This window comes from Calonectris borealis, chromosome 3, assembly GCF_964195595.1.
Source record: "Calonectris borealis chromosome 3, bCalBor7.hap1.2, whole genome shotgun sequence".
Lineage (NCBI taxonomy): Eukaryota > Metazoa > Chordata > Aves > Procellariiformes > Procellariidae > Calonectris > Calonectris borealis.
Window position 1 is genome coordinate 86,933,152 of NC_134314.1, and position 19,315 is coordinate 86,952,466.

The 19,315-nt window shown below is 38.6% G+C and overlaps 1 protein-coding gene across 1 annotated transcript; it reads left to right on the forward strand.

The window, feature by feature from the left end:
- Positions 1-20: 20 nt before the first annotated feature.
- Positions 21-14,993, forward strand: CHRM3 (cholinergic receptor muscarinic 3). Its single transcript, XM_075148141.1, has 2 exons — positions 21-202; positions 13,172-14,993. The coding sequence occupies exons 1-2, from the start codon at positions 132-134 to the stop codon at positions 14,991-14,993; spliced, it is 1,893 nt and encodes a 630-aa protein (XP_075004242.1). The 5' UTR covers positions 21-131.
- The last annotated feature ends 4,322 nt before the right edge of the window (positions 14,994-19,315 follow it).

The following is a 19,315-nucleotide window of genomic DNA, read 5'->3' on the forward strand; positions in this document are numbered from 1 at the left end:
AAAGGACTTGACTTAGAGGCTCACATGTTCATCCGCCATCACCCAGCCACAGCTCGCTGCACAGAGTCACTGGCTCCTCCGTAACGCCTGGTCTCTTTGGAAACCTGATTCTCTTTTTAGCTCTGTTCTTCATGCTACTGTACCAAGCATCTGCGATCAGACCTCTGTCTCATCTGAAATGGTGTAAAACTGAAGTAACTGGGTGAGGGATTATTTATTTATTTATTTATTTATTTAACACAAGGTGTGGGTTTCCTGAAAGTCTGGGAGGCAGTGTGGCTTCTTCCTTCTCTTCACTAAGGTCATTGCTGGCACTTTTGCTGTCACACATATGAGAAATAAGACAATGATTTGTTTATAATATATGCCAAAACAACTCTGTGCACTCGTCTTGCTCTGTAAACATCTGATATTATTAACAGAACCCTTGTCCTTCCCTTCCTGCTCTTTGAATTTGTATTTCTGCTGTGACAAACGAAAATTTAGGTTCTTTAGGACAGAGGCAGTTTTTCCAGCAGCTCTCAAGCAATTATTATTCTTGCTTAATTTTGAATAATTCATCACTGAACATGCTTATTTCTCTAGAAGGGGGTTACAAGCCCCAGCTGTTCTTGACATCTTCACTCCATTAGACCTGGACTCCTCTCCTAACTATAGCTGAGGTTGTAATACCTTCCCTTTCTTACAGAGTAAGCCATGAAGGCTACCGTAGGAAGAGGGAGGACTGATGGCAGAGAATTGTTGCTCCAACTAATGGAAATGTCTCTTTATTTCAAGTGATTTTGCTACTTTGAGATACAAGAATCCTTATCCCAAAAGGGATGATTGCCTGCATGCCCTCCCTGCTTTCCATGCTGACTTCAGGTTCCCATAAGGAGTTACCAGATTGCATCTTAATAATCTTTTTACCATGCTCTACCTATTCAGTTGTTTTACCTTCTGTCATTCCTTCCACTGTATTTTATAATCCATGTTCCTTTTACCTTTATCCAGATTGTTGTTGTTGTTTGTACAGTGGCATTTCATACAGGGCTCCAGGAGCTTCTAACACACAAGCATTCACAAGCACATGCAGTTTATGCTGATTATTCACTTTTCCCCTAGTACTCCAGCCCTGGGTGCAAACCCTAGCTGCACCTCTTCCTCTCCAAAGAACATCCCTTGGCCCACAGGGCAGGTTTTTTAGGAGGACACAGTGACACTACAGTACAAGCTTCTCTCTGAACACGGGGAACCAGCTCGCAAGTCCTGCAAACTGGGAATACGGAATTTAAAACATCTCTGGGAGCTGTTGCTCAGGTCATGCAGGTGAACAAGAGGCAGAGCCTACACCGGCCCTTCTACAGTAAACTTTTCATCCTGAAAGAAATGGGAGGGTAGGGGACCAAGAGCAGCAACTGAGGTTTCCATTTCTCCATTGCTCTGATGTCCACCAGCAGAAATCCAAAATCCATTTACCTCATCTAGAGTCTGTCCACGGATTGCTGCAGATACTTACCTGATTAAGACTTCTCAGTCCTAGGAGCTTTTACCCACATGTATAACTATAGGACTGCCAAGAAAGGTTAAAAAAACAACAAACAAAATACCCTCCTGAATGGCAACCAAATAGGGAATTCTTTTCTGATCCTAAAAACTAATTGGTCAGATAGACCCACAGCAACCTGGAAGTACAGCTCACTGGCAAACCAAAGCATAAAAATGGGGCAGCTGGAAGATGAAGGCAGATGAATGGAAGGAAATTCCATTCCATCTTAATACTTAATAAAGCATTAATACTTCTTTTTTTGGGCAATGGGACTCGGTGAAACCACATGCAGCGTGCATCCCTATTCTTAGTTCAAGCATTAAAATTCCTCTGACCTTTCAGGGCAGGAGATATTTTTTCTAGGTGCAGATCCTCTTTCTTTTAGCTTTCCACTTCCTTTCTGGAGGTAACATATTCTACTTGCCATTTGAGCAACCATACCAAAGCTAGGAGAAATATTTTCCTTCTAATATAGCTAGGACTCCTGATTTTAAGTCTTTTGTTGATTATCTTAGACTGTAATGGGTTTGCAAAATGCAGGTTTTATAGGCTTGAAAGAGCAAATGCGAACAATTATGAGTCCACTTTATCTTCTTATTTTAGAAGCAAAATCCTGTTACTTAGATAGCAACCTTTACAGCTAATGTAATTATATCTCCATGTCTTTCTATTTGCCATGTCAGAATGCATGAATCCTCAGCAACAAGGAGGGAGTGCAGTGTACCATAAGTGTGTTAGCTAGATAGTGAGTAGAAAACTTGTAGTGTAGTAGATGAATATATAGTTTCTGAATTTAAAAATGGTCTTTTTTGTTGACGGAACGATTTTAACATTTTAGAAGCATGCAGATGAAAACCTGCAAAGATATAGTTCAAGATCATTCATTTTGCAAAACTGCATATACAAAAGTTGAGGAATGCCTGTGTGCTACTAAATTCAGCTTTGAAGTATCCTTTCAAGGTAAGGTGATATTATTTTAAAGATCTGCATAAGTCACTCCTCCTGTAGAGTGTGGAAACCCTGTGACAGAATTAGAAATACACTTGAGTTCCACATTTAACTTATTTAACTGTGAGTCCTTCCTTTTGCCTCCTCAGCCTTGTGCCTCCTTTACTACATACCTCCTACAACCATAAGGCAAGAGTGTCTTAAAGAAACCCATGCCCTGCTGTGCAACTGTGATTAATTGCTGGGGCAGGTCCATTCTGCACACTGAATAAAATCACAGCTTTGTGAAAGTGTATTCTTTATACCAGAACTGATTTTTTAAGACTGTAGTTCAAAAACTTCAAACTCTTGGGATGTATTTCAAATAGGCAGAAAAGGTAGGTATTCAAGCAAACAAAGTATATATAGCAACCTAATGAAATGCTAGTAGGAAGAGGACCCTGCCATGAGGGTTACCAACAGGCATTTATGTAGAATAACTCAAAATAAATTTTTCATTAGCACCTCCTCCCTCTCTGTCAGGACTATTTTCATTGGGCATGTCTCCATTTATCTTGCTGTGTAACTCAAAAAAGCAAACAACCAAAAAAAAACCAAAACAACCCTGCAAACAAACACTAAAAAAGATTATAGCATTGGAGCATTATTTAATTACTTGTCTCTATCTGAATAAAGGACAATTGTTTGCATGCATTAAAATCGGCAGTGCCTGCTACCATCGATTTCCCAGAGACTGGGAGCATGCGTACAGGGGGTCGGAGTTTGGGATGGGTCATTTTGATTAAGTTAAAGAATTCCATCAGGACTTTCAGATGTGTCTATTCTAAGAAAAAAAGAAGTTAGGCTACAGCACAAACACAGTTGTCGGTAATTTGCCTGCTAGTTTGATTCAGACCAATATTTGGATGACATGCATTTCTTCTAGCTGCTGTCCCTATCAAGGAATAGATATAATTTGGTTATAATTTCCACGTGTAGGACATAGGCTTTATGAAAGGCTAGTTAAGATCTTGTTGCAAAGGCCAGACTTTTGCTTCTGAGTAACTGTTGTGCCACCTAGTGGGTATTAAACTACACTTCTAAACAGATGGGAAGATTGACTTAAAATATACAGGTGCATAATGAAACGTAGTATTTGTACAAATATTTCCAGTAGCTTGTTGAAACAAAGCCTTTTCCTTTTTTGTCCGATTTATTACCAAGGTGTCCCATTAAGGTAAAAAATATTTCGTTTCAACTATATCATAGCATTTTGCTTACAATTGTATTAAAGAAATATAATTTATAAAAAGGGCACACACAGAGCTCTTCACCTCCGGGGCAATAGATCCATTCCTTAATAAATTACTGGCAAATTTCATATGCTTTTATGCTTTGATCAAATTATCAGTATGAAAGGATATTCCCAAATCTCAACTGTTAGGAATTTCCATTCTGTAATACAATTAAATAAATAAACACACTGACAATGTTATTTTCTGACCAACCTTGCCAATTTTCACTTGAAACCAAACTAGATGCTTGAATACATTACTATGATTCCATGTTTTAGAGCATTATTTAGACTAAATAAGCAATGTGATTAAAAACAACGTTCTGACACAAAGTTTCTCTCATAAAATTTCATTATAAATAGTTCCAGTGTCCAAATATCTATGTAGATTTCATTAGTTAATAGCTATTTCTTAGCAATTTTTTTCCTCTAGCTGCAACCTCTTTTTTTTCCTTTCAGCTTTTTAAGTAAACCATCTGTCCAGTGTGGGAGTGTTGGTTTTGCTGCAGTAGATAGCAATAATATTTCAATCACCAAAGCCAATAACAATAAATTTCCCTTAATAGAGTGTTTCCTAACATTGTTCAAGTCACTTTATTGCATCTTATGTAAAATTGCCAAACTATCCATCATCAGCAAAAGCTATAGTAGGTGGTCTGCATTTTTAGCACCTGTGTGCAATGCCATGGTCACAGTATAAAATGCAGTGGTCAGCAAAAGTACAATTTAGAACCTTTTAGGATTCTCTCAGACTCACAAGAACTTTAAACTCATGTTATTTAACACATTTAAATGATGTATGTTAGAGATCTTTCATATAATAGGACCTGACACCAGGTAAACAAGACATCTGGACCAGAGGCTTTGATAACTCTTTGCCAGACCTTGATGTAAACACAAACATTTTTTATTATTTTCCGTGAATAAATAACAAAGTGGAGCTCATCTGCTTTCAGCAGCATTTATCAAAAAATATCTGAGATTCAGCTTAAAGTTGATGGAAAATGGAATTATTTTCCCAAGAAAAAAACCATAGTTTTTAAAAAGGCAGAAAAACAAAACTGTGGTTTGAGTTTTTATTTATGTTTTAGTTTGGGCTATTTATTTTCCCTCCATGGAAAGGATTTCCAGAAAAAAAGTATTTTCAATTTTCTGGTTTCAGGGCTTGACAGCATTTTGTCATTTCATTTTCTTCTTGCAGACAAATGAAATTTAGAAGAGTGTCAGGTGAGCTGCTTTGAAGCTCAGTGTCTAGCTCTCTGTCCTCTTTGATACTTGAAAAATGTTTGTACTGTTTTCCAGTTTTCCCTGGTGGTGTATTGTGTCTGTGAACAAATGGTAAAAGCAAAAATGTATTTATTTTTATAGCATAATCAATTGATTACTTTGTTTTAAAGCAGTTTCATTAAAGATATTCACATTAAATATGGATTTTAAATGCATGCAAGGATTACTAAAAATAGGGCTGGATTACAAATACAGTAAAATTTGCTTGTTTTATCTAGCATTGCTAACGAGCTCTTCTTGATATTAATTTGCTCAAACATGATTATTTTTTAGAGAAGGATGCCATTTTAGTAAAAGAGGAGAAATGCACTTAGAGGGCTTGAAATTTTTTTTCTCTCTATCTAGGCACAGATTTTTCCACGCTTATGCAAGATGTTCTAGCATTTAACAACATCTAGGAGGACAATATAGTTCAGTGTAAGAATTCCCATTACTTTATTTCACATGATCAACATTTTAATGTGATCTGTAAATACCTCATTGGGAGGATTATCTGTGGAGTCAATGGAGAGTATTTCATAAAGAGATAGCTGAGTGCACAGTGAAATTTTAGATCATGACTTCGATTCAACATCATAATAAATAACAAAATATTAAGCAATAGTATGTAAAAAAGTGTATATATAATAAAATATTGAAATGAAGTCTCTAAGATGGATAGTTTTTTACTCAAAGGCAAAAATATACACCCCTCACGCATAAACAAGATAATTAAATGGCTGGTATTCTTCTTTCTTCTCAGTCTAATTTCATGTTTAAATTTGACGTAGTAACCAGCCCTTCAGCCAACCCTTCCTGTCCCCAGGTACCTGCAATGCACAGCGTTAAAGTCAGTGGGCTGCTCATGTGCTCTCAGTATTTGTTTGTAATTCTGACTACGTTTCGGACCGCGTGTCTGTTTCCTCCAATATCAATTAGACAGACGGGATGTGATTTTAATAAAGCTCTCTGAAAGAGAAACTGTCGGAATTTAAATAATTTCCTCTCTTCATAAGAACACACCTCATAGATTTAACTGTTCGAGCTGACAGTCAATATTTACTGTATTAATTAAGCAAGATCTAATTTGCTCTGGTTTTCAAGCATTCGAAAATTGTAGGCACATCCAAGCTTAGGCTTTTGAAGGTTTCACTTTGTTCTGTATGAGTTGTTCAGACAATAACCACTAAGTGCATGTGCCCGAGAAAGAAAAGTGCCGCTCCTTCAGCAAGTCTGCTGCTGCTACACCTGATAAACCTTCCTGCCCTTAGGCCACATCACGACTGAGATTAGTAGCTCGTTTCTGAAGGTTCTCCCTGGAATCATTTTAGAGGATTTCAAGATAGGATTATTTTGAAACTAACAGTCATGGAGTGAATGAGTATTGAGTCACCGAGGCTAAAGAATAAATAAATAAAAAATAGCACAGAAACACTTATTCAGTAAATGTGGATATCTGTGAAAATCACTGTCCTTTTAACTATGCAGACTAGGATGTATGTTATATATGGCATATTTGGAAAAATTATGCAAGAGAATTATAGAGCTCATGTAACAAATTCAATCTTAAATGGAAGTCTTAAGTGCAAAGGGTCAGAAATACACATCTGGATTTTTGAAATGGCAACAGATGCAACATGTCTGAAATTTTTTTTCTTTTCTGGTACTAGTGGTAACACAGTATGTATTCTTACTTTTGTAGCTGTGTAAATAAGCAGATGTTTCCACTGAAATCACTGGCCATTAAAACATACTAGTATTCAAACTGACATTTCTATCATAACATAAAAACTCTCAGTGAAGAGTTCATACTACATGAAGTAAGGTGTTTGGAAGAGCAAATATTGTAAAAGCAAACACAGTATAAGCCAGCAAGGCCCACAGTGGATGCTGCAGATATAGCTGGGTGGTATGAATGTAAGCCTGTCAGTCCAAGTGAAGGAGATGCCAGATGTTTGGCAAAAGCTAATTGGCAAATTAAGGCATAAAAGATGCTCTTCCCATGGCCCAGCTTTAGATACCAAATTTCCTGGCTGCGTTAGGTGGGCAGTCTCAGGTGCTCCCATGTGGCATCCTTACACATCCCAGCAGGAACACTTGAGGGAGCATCCCCCTGCCTCTCCTCCCTGGGAGGGATGCTCCTTTCTGCTGACTGCAGGGCAGCGAGGAAGATGGGTCAGGTAGTTTGGTGCTGTGCATTAGGTTCTCGCAGCTCTCTCCAAAGCAATGAAAACAACACATATGATTGAAGAAATGAGTTCCCAGTTTGCTCACGCTAGACCTCAGACACTAACAGCAGCAACACAGTAAGCAAATAATAAGCAAATGTAATTCATTAATCACAGAAGCGATTTTAAAGCACTGACATTAAATCTAGGTAATTTTAGTAAGCGTAAGCAAAACATCTTTGTGGATGGAAAATGGAAGAGCTTGTGTTGAAGTGTTAGGGGGCTGTGTTTGACTGAGCTTTATCTATATCAAGTTGATAGCTAATTAGTGAAAAATACAGTCTTTTCTTATAACAATATTTGGAATAACATGACAAAAGTATATGTATATATATGCAGGTATATGTGTGTGTATATATATACACACACATATATATATTCTTATGTGTACATATATATAAAAATATAAGAGTATATCAGCTATTTGTCTGTATCTTCTGTGAACGTGTAAGACAGTGGCCAGGATATTTCATAATGGGATTGATTTCTATTGGCTCTCTATTCTCATTCCGCAAAGATGCAAAACTCTATTGAGTGTAACATATTTAATCATCAGTATAAGTAAATCATGGTAAATCTGAGGTCCTGTTCACTGATAATTACACTGTGCTTCCTGTTATCACATACACATTCATAAGGAATCCTGTATCTTGTGCTACACTAGCTGCAGGTGATGTGAGCTGCTATATAATAAATGTAAAATCTTGAATGCTAGTGTGAATGCTTGCATCTTCATTTTTTTCATTTCAAGTTTTTAAAATTCTATATTGTATTTTAAAAAAAAAACACTATGTGTGATTTGAAAAATAGGTATATGTAATCTTGGGAATAATTTCAGGAAAACTGTAAAATTCATATCTATTTTTATTTTACCAAATATTAGTTTTGGAACAAAGCTTATGTGCTAGTTTAGGTAAGTGCATTAAGCATTCTAAAGGCTTGGTTTCTTTATGTTAGAAAACAGTTTTATAATTCACTGCATGGAGTTCTCTGCTGTTTAGGCTAATGTGTATACAATAGCAATGCAGAGGAAAATGGAAAAATAAGATAAGCAATTTTCTTGTCTGTGCAAACCGATGAGATGTGAAATTCTTCAGTCGTCAAGGCTTGCTGGTTCTGACCTCACATACAGCCAAGCCCATAGAGTGCCGTCTGACTTCCCGGAAAATGCATCTCAGAGCCCTTTAAAGACAGACAGAAAACAGACTGTTCTGCAAAAATGGAGGTTGTGTGTTTGTGAATAGGAAGGTTTAAGGAAAGGAAAAAATATGGTAAACTGAAATGTGAAGTATTGACAAAACCGCTGAAATATGAAATAAGCAAAGAGAAATGAAATGCAGTGAAAATGCGTCAAAGAACTGTTCCTACTGTCTATTCTGTTTTACTTTCTAGTTACAGCAATGTGCAAGGAACTAGGCTATTCCAAAAATTCAGGCTTTTAAATCTGCGTTATAGCCATTTATTGAAATTAGTGACCGTTTCTGCAGCTGCTTCCTCCTTCCCTTCCAATGGGTCTTCGTGGGATATCTAATATCCTGGTCCCTCCAATGGAGCAGGGAGCAGAGGTGCGTTGGGAAGGAAGCATGTGGAAGTTTGCATAGCCACTGCCTGTACGGCGCCTACACTTTTCCTGAATAATGCTGGGAAGTGTACATTGCCTCTGGTGTTCTCTGGCCTGTACATGTCGTAAGCTCTTATTAAAAAGCAGAAACAAGAACAAAAAACCCCAAACCACAGTGAATAGCATAGCAGTAATCTTAGGTAAGTAATTATATATTCTTGGGCTAAAAATAGTTTCCTTTGTTACTCCCTGGCTTGAAATTGTAATGTAGTGTATCGTACCAATGATTTGTAAACTCTTATCCTGGTATATAAACCTATAATCATTTCACAGTTTGGTTTGTTTGCCTCACTCAGGCTGTGCTGCACTGTTTGTTTTACCAAAATATTTGTGGCTGCTTTCCCACTTGGTCGCACATCATTCTGACTTTGAGCTTGGCTTGCTGGGCAGGTGCTGGCAGGCTGCACGGCAGGGCGTGCTGTCCTTTTTCTTGGACCCAGGACACCCTCTCTTTCCCTGTCACGCTTCTTATACAGAAAGCAGAAAATGCATGGCAGTTTTGGAAAATGATGGGTAACTTAGCTTGCTTCGGCTTCCTAAAGGGAAGAAAATCCAGTTGCGCTGATCTGGTATGTTATGGTGGTGGTGGTAGTTTTTTTCTACGCAGATTAACATATGGGTAATACTTTTTTTTTTTAATTTAAACAGTTCAATTACAGGAGCTTGTAGAAGAGCCAGAATAACAAAAGACTGTACTCATCATCCTGCTAGCACTTGCATTTTATCAAATAATCCAGTCAGTGTGAGTTTAGGATCCCCTGAATGCCTGAGGAGTTTAAAAAGCCGAGTTCCAGCTTGCAGGATTGCACTGGGCAGCAGGGAGCTGTCGGTGGGTTGCTCTCCCTCTCCTCTTCCTCAGTGACTGGACTGCTGAGGACTCTGAGGTTTTCATTGAAAGAGTGGCTTAGAGAAGTTACTTTGAAGTCCAGGGATGGGAGAACTGACCTGAGAAATAAAGGTTTGGTTCCAGCACTTGCTCAGCATCTCAAAGACTGCAGCTGCAGTACAGTTTTTTCCCAGGCTTCCTTATGATGAGTCTTTTGAAGCACAGCATTTCTGAAAGGATTTATTGGTTAATTTCAAAGTCTACAATTAAACAGGATTCACAATCGTTTTAATGCCTTAGTGATAGATACTGCAGCGTTTATACATTAATTTTGCAAGATTATTTGTATCTTTTATGTTGTAGCTATTTTGGACTTCCAAGGCTAACACTTAGGTTAGTTTATGGTTGTGTTATGCAATGAAAAAGGGAAGTACTACCAAACTGTCAACTATTTTTCTTAGCAATGCTGTTCTTTCTACCATCACTTCTAAGTGATAGTGGTTTTTATTCTATGCCCTGAAAGTTTCATTTCCTTTATCAGTATCTTCTGCCTGGTCCTTTCTTGTGTATTAGAAGATACCAGCTTGTCTTTTTTTATGAAAAAGCAGCATAAAGATATCATTGCCATCGAAACTTACCTTCTCAATCAATACTTGACTATGTTGGCTGTTACCTTGTAGAGGTTTTACAAGTGTATGTCTGTGGAGGGGGTGCTTTCTGGCTTTTATCTTCTGCTCTCTGTCCCTAACGTCAGTGAAGGAAGGTCTGCACCTTAGAACATTAATCATTTGTGGCTTATATTTAGCAAATATCATTATTTCAGATTTCTCTCATACCATTCTGGTTTTGACCTCATCCTATCTGACAGCTCTGGAAAAACTACCTGCTTCCTAAGTAAAACACTGCAAGAAGGATGGTTTCCCGCAATCCTGTTTGAGTCAAAGATTTTTTCCCACTGTGACTAATCACCCTGGCCCATAAACAACTGGCAGGAACATTGTCAACACTTGCTTAAGTGGTTGCTCACGAGTGAACTGAGTTTTTGTTTCACCCATGCATCGGAAGCGGCAAGCCAAACTTGAATACTGCTTCACTATCTTCTTCGAAGGAGAACGTTATTGTACATTGGGTTTCCATGGACCTTCATTTGTAATTTTTGAGTATGTGGGATCTCCATTTTTATAGGCATGTAAATGAATGTTGTCTTTGGTCAAGGCAAAGGATTGAGCTGATATGAGTGTGCCTGAGGGGGTGTGAATGAAAGCAAGGGCATGCTTCTCATCCAGACCTCTGCTTGCCTTTTTGCAAATTACTTTCTGCAGACTTTCATTTCATTAGTGTAGGTGGGATGAGTCTCTCTCTCTCACACAGTGCGGGTTTGATTTCTGCCGCTTCTTTGAAACAGTATGATAGGGATTGGTGAGAACATGTTGCTGTATGCTTGGTGGCCTGAACTACACCGGTTCCATAGTCAGAAGCAGTATATCTTGAGGAAGAAAAAAAAAGGAATACATTGTGTCCCACAGTTTCTCTAATAGATGGCAAGGACATGGTGAAATTTCTTCAGAAAAGTTCGTTTAGATTTCCTTGGGAAAGGAACAATTAAAATGGTAAAAAATATTGAACATTTTAGAGGAGCAGCTTGACAAATCTTCAGAATGTCTTTTTTGCTGAATTTTCATGCAAAACGGCACATTTCTTTCATATGAACTTTGCAAATAAAAGAAAACTTGGAATGTCAAAGTTCTTTGATAAAAGATAATTTTAGTTTCAACCTACTTTGATTTTAAGAAAATCAAAGTTATCAATGTTGGTTTACAGTTTAAAAAATTTTTACCATTTTTCTTTTTAGAAATTGTTTGAGTTGCTCCAAATTTTCAATCTTTCTATCAGGAAAAGAGTTAAATTTAACTGTGTGATTTCCCAGAGCAATATTTACTGTTGTTATTATTATGTTGTTATTATTATGTTCACATCCTGTCTGATGTGATGATGAATGCATTAAAAGTGGGTTGAATTAGATTAGGATAAGGCAGCATCGTTGTAACCTTGTCTTCCTATTAATAAGGAGAAAAATTAATTTACGCTAGATATCAAAATATGGGGGGGTTGTGTTAGTTATTGTGCATGGGCTAAGCGAAGGAATTATTGGTCTGTTTACTGCATATGTCAAAGAAGCTGCACTATTTAAAATCACGTAGTGTCTTATGGGTTGCTAACAAAACCAAGGAAAAACAGAATTTTGAAATTAATTAAAGAATCAAAACCAAAACCTCCTCTTTTGGGTGAATATTTTGTGTAACACAAGTGCATTGTGATACTCATTAGTATCTCATGCCATAATATATTGACTCTGGAAGGATTCACAGTTAGAAAACGAACAAACATTTCTCTTTGACAGCATATTTTGTTTAACATTTACTCTCAGCGAAGGAGTTTTGCATGAGAATTCTTGCTGCTCGATGATGTAATTGATTTATTACAACGAATCTAGTCAGTTGACCATGGAAGTTAATGAAATAAGGGAAATGCAAATTCCTATTCTGAGCATGTCTTCATTTTACATAAGTACTTGGGGAAAAGGATTAAGGCTTAATTACGGATCCCTTTCATGCTTTTTTCCTCTTTTCCTAAAGTGTTTAATGATTGCTTTGACATACATCTGCCAAACATTTCTTCCTGACTCTAGAGACCACATTTTCAAAGGAAATTTTAATGTGTTGCCCCAAAGACATTTTGAAGTCATCAGATGTACAAAATCCTTAGTCCAAGTACAAAAATGTGCATGAAAAATGAATAGTGGCATGTGCAAAAAGTGCCAATGAGAACTTTTAGTACCTTTATCAGGTAGCCGAAATGTAGATGAAAATAAAAAGATCTTTGCAGCCTCACGGGTCAGAGTAGCTTGACACAGTGGAATGATGCTGGCTTGCATCTCGATAGTTTAAGGAAAGACAGAACAATATTTTTGTTTGTCATTAGTTGTAACTGGAGGCAGCAGAGGCTGGGGCTGTGTTTTGCTAGTGCCAGGATAGCACTGGGGTCCAGCACTGATTCGAACTTGGAGGATTTGTGGCTCCATGTGTCTAGCATTTAGTTTTTCAAGGCTCCAGGATAGTAGGCTGTGGAGAGGTAGAGTTCAGGGTAGATCCGTCAGGAAGCGTTTTAATTAAGAGTTAGAGTTAGGGGGCATTTTAATACTACTGTGGGTTCAAACTCTCATGGGGTTTTGGTTTTTCTGTGACTGAATGTTTTTAAGGAAACAGTACGTGATTACTACAAAGAGCTCAGATTAATCACAGCTGTAAACTGAGTACTACCACGTACACATCTGACTTGGAATGTGTCACAGGCAGCTTGGCTTTTAAAGACCTCTTTCAAAGTGTTGAAGGGATTTTATGTATGAGTATGCGGAGGATTATCTATTTACTGTCTTCACCTGTTCACTTGGGGTTTTTTTTGTTTTTTTTCCCTGCTGCAGACTATGTCAGAGAGCCACAATGATCATGCAAAATAACAGTTCAGCCTCACCCCTGTTTTCAAATGTGAGCTCCTTCTGGAAGAGAGATTCACATGGACCAGGACTCCTTGATGAAGCAGCATCGCTCATTGGCAGCTATGATTTCCCTCAGACTACAGAGAGTTTTCCCTTCTCCACTGTGGAGTCAACAAACATGTCCCTAAATGCCACAAGCAAAGACCCTCTGGGTGGACACACTGTCTGGCAAGTAGTTTTGATTGCTTTCCTCACCGGGGTCCTTGCACTGGTGACCATCATAGGAAACATCCTAGTGATTGTTGCATTTAAGGTTAACAAACAACTGAAAACGGTCAACAACTACTTCTTGTTGAGTCTTGCTTGTGCAGATTTGATCATCGGTGTTATTTCCATGAATCTTTACACCACATACATCATCATGGACCACTGGGCTTTGGGAAACTTGGCCTGTGATCTTTGGCTCTCCATTGACTATGTCGCCAGTAATGCCTCTGTCATGAATCTCCTTGTCATAAGTTTTGACAGGTATTTTTCCATCACTAGGCCACTTACGTACAGAGCCAAACGAACAACCAAAAGGGCTGGTGTGATGATTGGTTTAGCATGGGTCGTCTCTTTTGTTCTTTGGGCCCCTGCCATCTTGTTCTGGCAGTATTTTGTTGGGGAGAGGACTGTACCTCCTGATGAATGTTTCATCCAGTTTCTAAGTGAACCTGTCATCACTTTTGGCACTGCCATAGCTGCCTTTTACTTGCCAGTCACCATTATGAGTATTTTGTATTGGAGGATCTACAAGGAGACCGAGAAACGCACCAAAGAGTTAGCAGGGCTACAGGCTTCGGGCAGTGAAGCAGAGGCAGCACGCTTCGTACACCAGACAGGCAGCTCCCGGAGCTGCAGCAGCTACGAGCTGCAACGGCAGAGCATGAAACGCTCCACCCGAAGGAAATACAGGCGCTGCCACTTCTGGCTCACAATGAAGAGCTGGGAACCCAATGCAGACCAGGGGGACCAAGAGCACAGCAGCAGCGACAGCTGGAACAACAACGACGCTGCTGCCTCCCTTGAAAACTCAGCCTCCTCTGACGAAGAAGACATCGCTGCAGAGACCAGGGCCATCTATTCAATCGTGCTGAAGCTTCCTGGTCACAGCGCCATCCTCAATTCCACGAAGCTACCCTCCTCGGAAGATTTGCATGAGTCAGGGGATGAACTGCAGAAATCTGACACAGAATCGAAGGAAAAGAAACCTAAAAAATTGCACCCTCCCAAAAGTGTTCAGGATGGTGGAAATTTCCAAAAGAGCTTTTCTAAGCTTCCAGTTGAGCCGGGGTCAGCAGAGACAACCACCGCTTCTGATGGCATCTCATCAGTGACCAAGGCATCAGCAGCCCTGCCCTTGTCCCTCAAGGAAGCAACCCTGGCAAAAAAGTTTGCCTTGAAGACCAGAAGTCAGATCACAAAGCGAAAACGAATGTCACTTATCAAAGAAAAGAAAGCGGCACAGACACTTAGTGCCATTTTGTTTGCCTTCATCATTACCTGGACCCCATATAACATCATGGTTCTGGTGAACACCTTTTGCAGCTGTATCCCCAAAACTTTCTGGAACCTGGGGTACTGGCTTTGCTACATCAATAGCACGGTGAACCCCGTGTGCTATGCACTGTGTAACAAAACATTCAGAAACACTTTCAAGATGCTACTGCTGTGCCAGTGTGACAAACGAAAACGACGCAAACAGCAGTATCAGCAAAGGCAGTCCGTCATTTTTCATAAGCGGATCCCTAGGGAGGCTTCATAGAATAGTATTTTTTAAACAATTAAAAACAATAATGAAGGGGGGATGGGATGGGATGGGATGGGATGGGATGGGATGGGATGGGATGGGATGGGATGGGATGGGATGGGATGGGATGGGGTGAGACGAGATGGGACAGGATGGGGCAAAACAGGACGGGACGGGATAGGAAGGGATGGGACGGGATGGGACGGGATGGAACGGGATGGGTTGGGGTGGGAGGGTGGTTCCAGGGTGCTGATTCAAACATTTAAACATCAAGACGTGAAAGCAGCTGCCAGGCTTATGTATCCTTTTAATAAATCCAGTTTAATATAAAAATCAAGTCTGCATTCAGCAAAAACTAACAAACTTCAACGTTTTTACTAAGGAATGAAAGACTTAATAAAGTTTTCCTACAAATTTGCAAGAAGCTGTATAGCAATTATAAACCCATTACTGATCTGCCCAGCTCTTTGATTATAATCAACTCTGGGATCTCAGGTAAGCACATCTAGCTAGCCCAACTCTTCTGTTTCCAAGGAATCCAACAACTTTCAATTCAAGTCACATACAGATGTAGCAAGCTAGCAAAACAGGATTATGAAATTATTTGAAACACTGTATAGGTTGCAAAATTGCTGCTTGTTGTCCAGGTAGAGCTTCCTGTCTCCTTCTCTTCTGGTGTATTGTTAATTGTACCCCTGATTCCTGATTGCTGAGTATCTATGTGTGCAGCTCATGTTATATATATATGTGCATGTGAGTGTGTGTGTATGCATAACATACATTCACACCTCTAAAATGCACACATACCAGGAAAGAGGTGATCTATTGTTCTAGGTTTTACAGGGCCCCCCATCACGATTACATATGAGTGAAATTAAAAAAAAAAAAAAATCAGTAAATCATATTATAAATATATATCTCATTATTTGCCACCTGAAATTCAAGTTTATCTTTGAAACCAAAACGTGGTGTCCACATTTCAAATGTAGAGAACCAAAGCGTAGCCTGTGAGCCTAGCAGTCTACAGAACTTTATAATGGGGCACGTGCCCAGTAAAACCTTAATCTTGAGCACAGTATCTCTCCCCAAAGTTATCACGCCTCTTTAAAAGATACGGAAGTGAAAGGAATTGAAGGCTACATTCAGGGCAGAGTATGCAGTTATCTTTGCAGGGTGTGGGATGGCGAGAGCCCGCATCTGGGCCGCAGAGAGTACTGATGCTCAAAGGGAGTTGCTCAGGAACCAGGCGGGCGCAGCCGTTAGCAGGAGCCCCGTTTCGTGCTCAGGTGGCTACGCTGCTCTCGGGGCATGCACGGACACTGCAACGCCTTGGGTGGATGCACCACCCTTCTCAGAGCCAGCTCAGATCCAATGCATAGTATCCATACGGCTTCCAATGAAAGTTCGAGTTGTACTTTTCTGTCTTAACTTGGTGGAGCCCTCCCGCTTGCACTCTCTGCCCAGGTGATCTTCAGATGCAAAAGATTTGTGTAAAAGAAATGCTTTGTTTTTGCACATGAAGGATGCTCACTAAAAAGTGTTTCTTTTCCAGAATCTGTTTTAAAAATCATCAGGAGAAGTGCACCTAGATCTGTTTAATGCCAGGTTATTCGGTGTTGTGAAAAACGTGGATATTGCCGATTTGTAACCTGGCAAGTTTTTATAAAGAAAATTTTAAAAGGGCTTTAATATTTATAGCTTAGACATGACCAGTATTTCCTGGTATTTGTGATGTGGTCTGCACCAAACATGATTTATAAAAGTCAGAGATCCCCTGAGGAAAAGATTGTACTTTAAACTATTGTTCTAAATCTGATTTAGATACATGTTGAAAGATAATTTTGTATTCTCCTTTGAACTGACCAAAACTTTTTTTTATTGCTTAGACTCTTATTTTGCTGAAAATAAAACAAAACAAATATCTTCTTTTACAAAGGGGCATCAGTGTTGTGAACACAGAACTGATGTAAAAGCTGCTTTTGTATTCAGTGTGAGATGGTGTTTACAGATGATTTTGACAACAGTGGAAATATATTAAATGGTGTCTGTGTATCTGAACTATTTAATTTTGTGTTATGTTCATATGAAGAAATATTTATACATACTTCACCAAATGTTTTATTTAATGTTGATAAATATTGCTCTTCAATCTTCAGCTGTAGTGTCCTTTTAAAGTGATTCATAAAGGTCTGCTTGAGAAATGAATAGAGTATACGTAGCTTTCTTGTCACTAAAACAAATACTCTTGACATACAAATCTTTCTTTTGTATGAGTTGTTTAAAATGTCTACCTAAAGGTAAGCTTGTAAATGATATTGCAAGTCTACTGCAAGTACAAGTGTCATATAAAACATGAAAAAAAGTTAAAGCTTCATCTATATGTCACAAGTGCATTTTGAGCTAAAGATACCCAGAACTGGTTTACCAGTTTGGTAGCCACATACAACCAAAGACTTACAAGGCACCCATGTTGCAAAGAAAATTAATGACCTTTATTTATAGAACAAAGCATATATTTGAAATATATTCATTACTCAAGTTGACCTAACTAATGTTTTAACATTTAAATATATATCTATATCTATATATATTGCCATATTATTATCTTCTGATATCTAGAGTAGTGCTGTGCCCCTAATACACAAAATGTGAGAGCATGTAAGGAAGCCAGAGTTCATCAGGGGGATTTATGGTATATTAGTATTGATTTTACAATGGGAAACTATTACTTTTAATGAAGTTAAGCTTCCTTGAAAGCGGCTGTCACCACTGTTTACATAATAGGAAGAGTTAAACCCTTGGATTGTTTTAACAGAGAAATAAACAACCTGTCTTTGGCTGTGTGAACAGGCTTTAAAATGTTATTTACAGGCATCATAAAATGTGTATGTATACACATATTGTAGCATAGATGAATTTAGTTATTATTTATTTAATGGAATATGCACTATAAAATATTAAGAATTTGGCTGTGTTACAAGAACAGTGGGGATCAAATTAATTTGTATTTTATATCTCTATGTGTTTGCTTTAAACCCATGCATACACAAAAATTTTAGCAATATGCACAAGTGGATATATTATTTATGAACACAGGCGCACATGATAGGTTGCAGAAGAAGAACAATGCAAGACCAAAAGGTACAATCTGACACAGCGCTACTTTTAAAAAGTACAAATGGTGTAATATTTCATCTGTTTTGAGGAAAATTAAGTCAGAAACATGACAGAAAGCATCATTCTGAGGGCAGACAAACAGCTCGGTCCCATTAACACTCCTCACACAGAACGCTGGTTTTTCAGAGACCAGGCATCATCCCCATTAATTGCAATAATACAAGATTAGACTCCGTATGAAGAGGATCAAAAAATCAGAGGCGATAGCCAGACAGGAGCCATTGGGTTGTCTGGAGAAAGCTTTGTAGAATAGACCCCAATCACTGTCAGCCACTGAACAGCTCTAAGACAACAAAAGACGTTGTAATATATGCTTGGCTTTCTCGATGTAAAATTGTGATGGACGTTTATTGCTTCTGTACCAGTATAGGCTGTGAGAAATGTCTGATCCAAAGATCCAGGGACAGGTGTCATGGTGCATGAAGCACTTTATCCTACCCCAGCATAACATACTTCCTACAAATGCTAACTGCAGATCAGTGTGGCACTGTTTTAAAGCTAAACAGACAGAGGAAAGGCCTGAGCAGTTCCCGGGATCTAAACCTGTGGATCTATATATCCTGAACAATAGACGTAAAGGAATCTGGCAGTTTGCGAGGATACCCACACAGATGTTCTGAGGCAGTTGGTGACCTTTCTCAATTATGTAAAACTTCACTTTCTTATTTTGTTGTCTTGATTATTATATTTCCTTACTTCTTCTGCAAGAATATTCTAAAAAGTCTTGGCTCGTTATCAACCTTGTATATATAAGAAGTGAATACAAGTCCCAAAGTACACTCGGTTTGCCTCTACAAAATGCAAACATCAAAGCAAAAGGAAATTTTTATCTTTTTTCTCTGATCAGCAGCATCACTAATTTTGAATATTCGGTTATCATCATGCTACCATATATACAGTAGGGATAGTCATGGAGTTTCATACTAAGCTATTTATAAACTGCATTTCGCTTGCCCCCTTGACTATTTATGCATCCCTATTCAAATTTATATTTGAGATTCCAAATCCTCAGTCTCCTCCAAATGGCTCCAGATTCTTTTCATAAAATGTGCTTTACAGGCTTGTCTTGGTATCAGGCTGCTTCTTTCCTTTCAAAATATTCCTATGCAAAGTTAAGCTGCTCTTAGACTGTCAGAAGGCACATTACTAGCTCCAGCAGT

Excerpts from the sequence above, each read along its gene's own strand:
- CHRM3 (XM_075148141.1), top strand. The coding sequence starts at position 132 with ATGCTACTGTACCAAGCATCTGCGATCAGACCTCTGTCTCATCTGAAA. Across the intron at positions 203-13,171 it reads TGTAAAACTGAAGTAACTGG|ACTATGTCAGAGAGCCACAA; the intron begins GTGAGGGATTAT and ends TCCCTGCTGCAG.